Genomic DNA, 8,867 nt, shown 5'->3' with positions numbered 1-8,867 from the left:
GGTATGCCCCGGTATGGCCTGCTGGGAGCACCAGGTACTGTTCCGGTACGGTGCTCCGGGGGGGCCCACCCTCCTTACCGCTATTTGAGCTGATCAGGGCTTTCGCACACGCAGTGTACGGTGCTTGTGCGAAGCTGTCGAGCAGCTGGAGTATCGTGGGCGGCAAGTACGAATGCTTGCGCTGCACGCATTCACATGGTGGGTGCGTACTGGTTGCAATGGGATCCGGAATCCACCACTGATCCAATACCACTGTATTGAGCTTACCTATGACATGCTGAACTCACACTTCTAGTATGTTTTCAACAAACATTCATTTCTTGAACAAAGCCACATACTTTGTGTCAGCTTACTCTAAAATGTCATCATCCATTTCCCCTTCTTTAGTTAACTTCTTACCAAGGTACAACAGTTCATCTATTTGCTTGTCTGTCTGTGTGTGTGTGTGTGTCATTTATGTATAACTTTAAATCGTTCACACCATTTCCCTGGTCAAGCACAACTACCTTGGAATCTTAGTTTCAGGTCTATTATTTGTTACAAAGTTCCCTGCAAAGCATTGGGGCTTTCAGATAGCAAGCTGGGTCATGTGAATATAAAAAAAATATAGTGCAATTGGTTCTGACTTAGCATAATATGGTACTACAAATTTACCACCAGCCCTGCTCGCTCGATCTAAGTTACCTCGCAGGGTGGTTGTGGGGAAAACAGGAGGGGGAAGGATGTTTGCTGAGTTATAAAAATAATTAAAGCTGAATAAAAATTCTAAAACAGTGTTTCTCAAACTTGGCGACTTTAAGTCCTGTGGACTTCAACTCCCAGAATCCCCCAGCCAGCTATTCAATTCTGGGAGTTGAAGTCCACAGGACTTAAAGTCGCCAAGTTTGAGAAACACTGTTCTAAAATAAGATTAATGGAGCAAAACATTTAATATTCCAATTTTTATTTTGTTTAAAGATCTGGTACAAGGGTGTCCCATCTTGGAACTTTAAGACCTGTGGACTTTCAACTCCCAGAATTCTATGAAGTCCCCAAGTCTTTAAGTTGCCATAGTTGGACACTCCTACTCTAGTCAGAGAATTGCAGACAATACCTAGTCCTTTCTGTTGCAGGCGGCATTTATAAAACGTAAGTCAATTTTTTTTACTCTGGACTGGAGGCCCAAATATAAATGAAAAACAAACAAAACCAGAGCAGGTATGAAGTTTTATTTTTTGAACTTACACAATATTTCCCACCTTAGTGTCCGTTCATAAGTAATGTCCAAAGTCATTACCATTTGTATGATCTTTTCACTTACAGCAGCCCTTTTGTTATTCCTCTGGTCTTCTGAAGCGTCAAACGCTTTCAGTTCGTTCCACGTTAACTCTGAGTCTCTGCGGCGAGAGCTTCTTCCTGTAAACGCTTCTCTCTCTTCTTTGCCACCTCCTTGTTGTGTTCCATGCGCAGCTGTTTCTCATATCTAAGTCTGTGGGATGAAACCAACCGCCAGAAGTTAAGTGTGGAGTGGGAAAGCTATTTCTCCTCAATATAAAGATAATAAAAAATAAATGTTTTACATTTTAAAACATGCTACCATTACCTTATAAAAGGCTTGACATTGGACAGATAGTAGAATCGTTTCCTCTTGTGCCTTGCATTCAAGTACCAGGGGATTGGCCATTCTCTGAAAGTATACCTACGAAGAACAGAAATGGGGGAAAGTATTTAAGACGAAAGCGACCGTCCATGTTGGAAGGCATTTGCAGAAAGATTTACCTACAAACAATGTTTCCTGCTTCTAAGTTCTTCCTTTCCGTCAAACACAAAGAAAATCATCCTCTAGCTTTTTATAAGAGGTTTGGACTTCAATTCCCAGACTTCCCTGGCTGCTGTACTATACTGGTTTTATTTGAAATAGCTTGAATTCATTGGCTTATAATCAGAAGTACAAAAAATGTTCTGAAAATACATGATCATTACCACATTTCTGCCTCAAAATATTCATAGGAACACTGACAATAGATTGTTGACTTGTTATAGCCCCACCCCCAACCCCTCCGGCCGAATAGAGGTCGCCAACTCGCAGGCTGCAGACAATAAAGGGCCGTGGCCCTGTATTGGGAACCTGTCTCTGCATGTGAGTGAAACTTCATATGTGCATGCACAGGATCTAGATAGCGCATGAAACCCCTCCCCCCATTCCCCGTCATGGAAAAATTGTTTTCCATGGAACTGGTTCCCTGGTGCACAAGGTTGGGGACCACTATTCTTGAAAATGTGAAGAGTGATAGATAGATAGATAGATAGATAGATAGATAGATAGATAGATAGATGATAGATAGATAGATAGATAGACAGACAGACAGATGATAGATAGGTCTGCAACATTTAACATGCTTAACACCAGTGCTTCAGGGTGCAAGTTTGTTGCAATTCCTACATGTGTGTCCTAGCTGTTTAGTGCTTACCACAATCCAGGTGAACATTTTTCCCACTTGGTTACCTCTTTCATTGAACATGGACAATATTACATCAAACCTAGCATTTATTCAATATTCCCTAAATACACCACAGATCTAATGTGCCAGTTTACCAAATAATACGCCCAAGGAAATCGTATCTCCATTCACCCGGCCATTCCTTCTCTTGACCAGTTTGCAAAAGCCGCAAAGCGTCTTCCCGCTCCTGAATGACCTGGTCCATTCTTTCCATGGATTTTATAACCTAAAGGATATAAAACAGAAGTGGGATGTTCAACAGGTGGAGCTCATCTATACCCTCAACATCATTCAGGGTTATTTAGTCTTGTAACAAGATTGACTTGTTACAGGTTATATTCATTTATTACAATAAGCCATGGTGTTCCCTTAATGCAGTGCTTCTCAAATAGTGGGGCGGGCCCCCCAGGGGGGGCGCGAGGCTCCGTAAAGGGGGGCTCAGCTCAAATTATTTTATATATTTTTGTTTTGCAGGTTAAAGTTTTTTTTAATATTGTGTTCCTTTAAATCCTGTGCTCCTTTAAATCTTTTCTGCTACAGTTAATAAAGCTATTCTTTGTTGTAAATTGATCCACATTTCTTTCTTTTTTTATTCTCTTATACGTTAATAAGGATACAGTGTTATGCAGAGGTGTACTTATAACAATTTTATAGACAAATGATACTATTTAGTCGCGCGGGGGCGCGCGAAATGTTTTCTTCTTCCTAGGGGGGGTATGACAGAAAATAATTGAGAAGCACTGCCTTAATATAAGGTATGAAACCATCCAGAATTACTCCTTACAAATGAAAGAATACCTTTCTTCAATTCCTATGTAGTAACACCCACTGAAATAGATAAGGATAGGGAATGTAAAGAAACATTTCTCAGTAAACCCAAAGGTGTTTTTTTCAGGAGGCAATTGGACTTTCTGGTTTTTCTTCGAAGACATTTCACTTCTCATGGATATGTCTAGTCTAATGAAGAGCAGGACTAGGAGTGACATGAAAGCAGTCTTCTAATTTGAGGGACAGTCAGAGACAAGAGGTGCTTAACCTCTTCTCCAACACACCTGAGGGCAGGACAAGAAGGAACAGATGGAAACTTATCAAGATGATCCAACCTAGAAGTAAAGAGAAATTTCCTGACAGTGAAAACAATTAATCAGTGGAACGGCTTGTCTTCAGAAGTCTGTAGAGATTCTCAGTCATCCAGATCATAGATGTCCCAAAAAGGTGCTTTTTCAGGAGGCAACTGGACTTTCTTGGGTGTCTTGGAGGTTTCGCTTCTCATCCAAGAAGCTTCTTCAGCCATTCTTCTATTCCCCACTATCCTGTCAGAGCTGAAGAAGTTTCTTGGATGAGAAGCAAAATGCCTTCAAAATAAAATAAAAAATAAAAAAGTTCAGTTGCCTCCTGAAAAAGCACCTTTGGGACTTGTCTTCAGAAGTTGTGGGTTCTCTGTCATTGGATGTTTTGAAGAGACTGGACAGCCATTTATCTGCAATGGTAGAAGGTCTCCCAAGACGACCTCCAAGGTCCCTTACAATTTGTTATTCTGTATTCTGGACCTAGCTCTCCACTTGGATCAGGAATTAATGTCGTCTCTATATGACTTGCAGGTTCTTTAGAGAACCAGAAATATCTTCTCCATTGGCTGGCAAGTTCCATAGAATCAGCACTCATGACAAACCTCAAGGGCAACTTAATAGATCAAAAAGACTTCTTGAAATTAAGAACATTTAACAGCTTCCTTATACTAAATCACATAAATAGTCTTGCGTATTAATGCTCTATTCGTAACAAAGAACGTGCAATTGCCACTGACATTCTTGACTCTAATTTACCTTTTCCAATCTTTCAGGACTTGGCATTGTTTTTAACTGCCGTTTTGCTTCTTGCTCTAATGTTAAAAGCATATTTCGCTCTTTTAGCAGGACATACCTGAGAAAGAGAATATATTAGCAAATTACGTGACATTGTTAGACAGGATAATGATTCTCAATGAGGAATGGAAGATAGATTTAGGATGGGAGACATATTAAATTGTTAAAACTTGTAAGAATTAAATACTACACTAAACTTTGGATACTTGAAACACACAAATATCCTTCTTGGAAAAATGTTTTGTTGTTTCCATCATTGTAGAACCCAATTTTTTGATTTGAGTTATACAATGGACAATATTCTCCATATTCTCAATAGCAATAGCACTTAGACTTATATACTGCTTCATAGTGTTTTACAGAGTCAGTGTATTTGCCCACAACAATCTGGGTCCTCATTTTACTGATCTCGGAAGGATGGAAGGCTGAGTCAACCTTGAGCCTGGTGAGATTTGAACTGCCAAATTGCAGGCAGCCGGCACTCAGCAGAAGTAGCCCGCAGTACTGCACTCTAACCACTGCACCACTGTGGCTCATACGGTGTAATTTCAAATGGTCATTAAATGAAAGATTGTAAGTCAAGGACTACCTGTATTGGCCACTCCAAAACCTTCTCCTGTACCTCGTGCCATTCTTTTTCTTATCACTTATGACTTAAAACCTGTGTAAAATCTCAGCCAAACTAATAACCTTCATTAACATATTATGTTTAAACTGCGTTGACTTCAGGAGATCAAGCCAACATATTTAGTTCCTCAATTTTTTCCCCATAGTAATCCGTTGATATTGGTTGGGCTGAGAGGTATTGTTCTTATCAGTCATCTGGTCACTTTTCCAGCTAAGGGTGGACTTGAACGGGATTTACCTGGCCCCTACTCCAACCCCTGAAGTACTACATCACACAGTCGCTCCATTGACACTTCCCTCATAGCATCTGAGCTACAAATGTATAGTTTTCTGAATAGCTAGAGACATGACAAGAGCAACAGGTTTTGTGGTTACAAATGAAATCTAATACATATTTTTGAACTGGGTAAGCAGTTCTCCAAATAGCTTGTCACAAGGACAGACAGGCCTCTTAAATCATACAAAGAAACACTCACCAAAGCTTATGTAGATCGTCGCTGCTTTTGCCTCGAAGTTGTTCGACAGTCCAGGAATCTCCTGTGGAAACCACAAAGCAAAGTAAAGCAAGAACATCTTTCTGAAAGTCTCCTGATTTTAAGACTATACTAATTTTTTACTCTGTGCTGATTAAGTGAAAATAACTAGTATTTTGGTAGCCAATCAAAAGGTTTTCTTTTAAAAGCTGTATATCCTGAAATCTAGAGTCCAATACTACTTACATTTTATGCCTCTTCTTCTGCTAAATAGGGGATTCTTTTCAGTTTGCTCCTTGTTGTTTTCTTTAACTATTCTATATTATCTATATTTTAAAAGTCAACTTATTATCAGCTTCCCTGGATTTTTCTTGAAAAGCAGCACAACACTGTTTCCCCATCATGAATTTTCAGGTGATGCACAAAAGCTTTGCTCAGAATCCACTTAAGCATTGGCAGCCAAACAATATACATTTATGGGTTGGGATCACTGATTATTTTATAAGGAAATCTTGTTTTCTGGCACATGGAGCTACCCATTGATCACTGCTAACAGAAGATTTCACCAGAGTCACTGAAAACAAATTAACAAAAATCATTTGTAACATACTTTTTTCATGCAGGAGAACTTTAAAAAAGAGAAAGCATATTAAAGTCAGGAAAAAGGCAATTAAATTATTTAGGACAACTTAGAACATTTTTACATGCACAAGTAAATCCAAAACATACAATACAAATAGTTGTAATCCATTTTTTTATTTAAAGGCACAGGCCTAATCATTAGACTAATGGCTTACATATCCACTTTTGAAAAAATGGATTCCATGAGCAACAATTTTTATAAATTTAGATTAAACGTGCACTGTTGCTGAATCTCTTATAATACTACCTTCTCTTATTTACAAGGATATGTTACCTGATTTAACCGCCTTTCCCCAGTTTTTGGGGTCATCAAAAAATTCCTCCAAAGCATTTCGAGATACTGATGTATGTAGCAACACAGAACAGGGACATATCTTCACTTCTGTAGACTTTTTTGGCCAATCATCAATGAATCCTCTGAACAAAAAGAAAAGGCCAGATTTGTTTTAACAACATTTTAAGCATATTGAAAAATCAGATGCCGTTCCAAAAGATAGTTTTTTTCCCCTCTTGAGCATGTATATTTAAAATATTCCTTTGGATAAAATACTATCTAGTTTCAAAAGCACCAATGGCATTATTGTCATTCATTTGGTTAAAAACTATTCTCTAGTTAAAAGTAAATATTCCGGTTTTACAGATAGCTCTTGACTTATGACCAGAAGTGAGTCCAACATTTCTGTTGCTAAGGGAAACAGTTGTTAAGGGAGTTTTGCCCCATTTCAAAACCTTTCCTGCCACACTTGTTAAGTGAACCACAGCAGTTTTTAACTTAGTAACACTATAAAGTGGCTATAAAGTGAATCTGGGTTCCCCATTGACTCTGCTTGCCAGGAGGTCGCAAAAGGGGATCACATAAACCTGGGAAATTGCAACCATCGTAAATATGAACCAGTTGCCAAACTAATCAAGGAGAGAAGCAACTTAGAACTGGGGAGAAATTTCCTGACAGTTAGAACAATTAATCAGTGGAACAGCTTGCCTCCAAAGGTTGTGAATGCCCCAACACTGGAAGTCTTTAAGAAGATGTTGGATAGCCATTTGTCTGAAACGGTATAGGGTTTCCTGCCGAGGCAGGGGGTTGGACTAGAAGACCTCCAAGATCCCTTCCAACTCTGCTATTGTATTGTATTGTCTGAATTTTGATCACGTGACCACGGGGATGCTCCAATAGTTGCAAGTGGAAAAAAATGGTCATAAATCACTTTTTCAGTGCCATTGTAACTTTGAATGCCCACTAACCAAATGGTGGTAAGACGAGTACTACTTAAACTTATTTATTTAATTGAATGAACCTTAATAGTTTCAAGTAGAGGAACCAAATCCTGGCATTACCCATTTTTTTCCTTAGCAAGCTCATACTTTCACGAGATCTGCATTATCAAGACCTTGGAGTCCTAGTGGACAATCACTTAAATATGAGCCAGCAGTGTGCAGCAGCAGCCAAAAAAGCTAATACAATCCTGGATTGTATAAACAGAGGCATAGAATCAAGATCCCATTAAGTATTAGTACCATTTTATAAAACCCCAGTAAGACCACACCTGGATTACTGCAACCAATTTTGGTCGCCATACTACAAAAAAGATGTTGAGACCTTGGAAAAAGTTCAGAGAAGAGCAAAGAGTGTGCAGCAGCTGCCAAAAAAGCCAACACAGTTCTAGGCTGCATCAATAGAGGGATAGAATCAAGATCACGTGAAGTGTCAATACCACTTTATAATGCCTTGGTAAGGCCACACTTGGAATACTGCATTCAGTTTTGGTCGCCATGATGTAGAAAAGATGTGGAGACTCTAGAAAGAGTGCAGAGAAGAGCAACAAAGATGATTAGGGGACTGGAGACTAAAACATATGAAGAACGGTTGCAGGAACTGGGTATGTTTAGCTTAATGAAAAGAAGGACTAGGGGAGACATGATAGCAGTGTTCCAATATCTAAGGGGTTGCCACAAGGAAGAGGGAGTCAAACTATTCTCCAAGGCACCTGAGGGTAGAACAAGAAGCAATGGATGGAAACTAATCAAGGAGAGAAGCAACTTAGAACTGAGGAGAAACTTCCTTAAAATTCGAACAATTAATCAGTGGAACAGCTTGCCTCCAGAAGTTGTGAATGCTCCAACACTGGAAGTCTTTAAGAAGATGTTGGATAGCCATTTGTCTGAAACGGTATAGGGTTTCCTGCCTAGGCAGGGGGTTGGACTAGAAGACCTCCAAGGTCCCTTCCAACTCTTGTTATTATATATCTAACTTAGATGATTAAAGGCCTGGAGACTAAAGCCTACAAAGAACGGCTTCAGAGAGAAGCAACCTGGAATTAAGGAGAAACTTCCTGACAGTTGGAACAATTAACCAGTGGATCAACTTGCCACTAGAAGTTGTGGGTGCTCCAACACTGGAGGTTTTTAAGAGTAGACTGGACAGCCATTTGTCTGAACTGGTATAAGGTCTCCTGCTTGAGCAGAGGGGTGGACTAGAAGACCTCCAAGGTCCCTTCAAGCTCTATTCTATTCTGTTCCCCAGAGAAGGCTTCAATCCTCTTATATGCAACTTCCTTTCGCCACCATTCGCAAGGACAGCATTTTTTCCTGCAAGGCCTCAAAGCCAATATGCAGCCCAGGCTCTTTATCTCACTCGACAGGACCGCACCTGGAGGCCGAAGCCGCCGCACCGCCTCGACTCGCGCCGGTCACCCGAAGCACCGTGGATAACCGTCTGCAAACCGCCGCCAGCGCCATGACGCCTCCGCCGTCTTCCCACAATTCCTTTCCTAGGGAAAAAA

General features: G+C 40.0%; 1 protein-coding gene across 1 annotated transcript; it reads right to left on the bottom strand.

Annotated features, from left to right (window-relative positions):
- Positions 1 to 1,193: 1,193 nt before the first annotated feature.
- Positions 1,194 to 8,866, bottom strand: MRPL47 (mitochondrial ribosomal protein L47). The gene is made up of 7 exons (XM_081955109.1): positions 8,735 to 8,866; positions 6,362 to 6,504; positions 5,449 to 5,509; positions 4,307 to 4,403; positions 2,576 to 2,706; positions 1,583 to 1,678; positions 1,194 to 1,468 (listed from the first exon to the last, which is right to left on the bottom strand). Exons 1-7 carry the CDS (start codon positions 8,821 to 8,823, stop codon positions 1,363 to 1,365), a joined length of 723 nt encoding a protein of 240 aa, XP_081811235.1. The 5' UTR covers positions 8,824 to 8,866; the 3' UTR covers positions 1,194 to 1,362.
- Between the last annotated feature and the right edge of the window lies 1 nt (position 8,867).

Source organism: Natrix helvetica (assembly GCF_964273705.1).
Source record: "Natrix helvetica genome assembly, chromosome: 5".
NCBI lineage: Eukaryota > Metazoa > Chordata > Lepidosauria > Squamata > Natricidae > Natrix > Natrix helvetica.
The sequence above is the reverse complement of the archived record's forward strand: the minus strand, read 5'-3'. Positions and strand labels throughout refer to the sequence as shown.

Coding starts and splice junctions, on each gene's coding strand:
- MRPL47 (XM_081955109.1), bottom strand. CDS start 8,823: ATGGCGCTGGCGGCGGTTTGCAGACGGTTATCCACGGTGCTTCGGGTG. Junction 4,404..5,448: donor GACGATCTACATAAGCTTTG/GTGAGTGTTTCT, acceptor TCTCTTTCTCAG/GTATGTCCTGCTAAAAGAGC. Junction 1,469..1,582: donor AATGTCAAGCCTTTTATAAG/GTAATGGTAGCA, acceptor TTCATCCCACAG/ACTTAGATATGAGAAACAGC.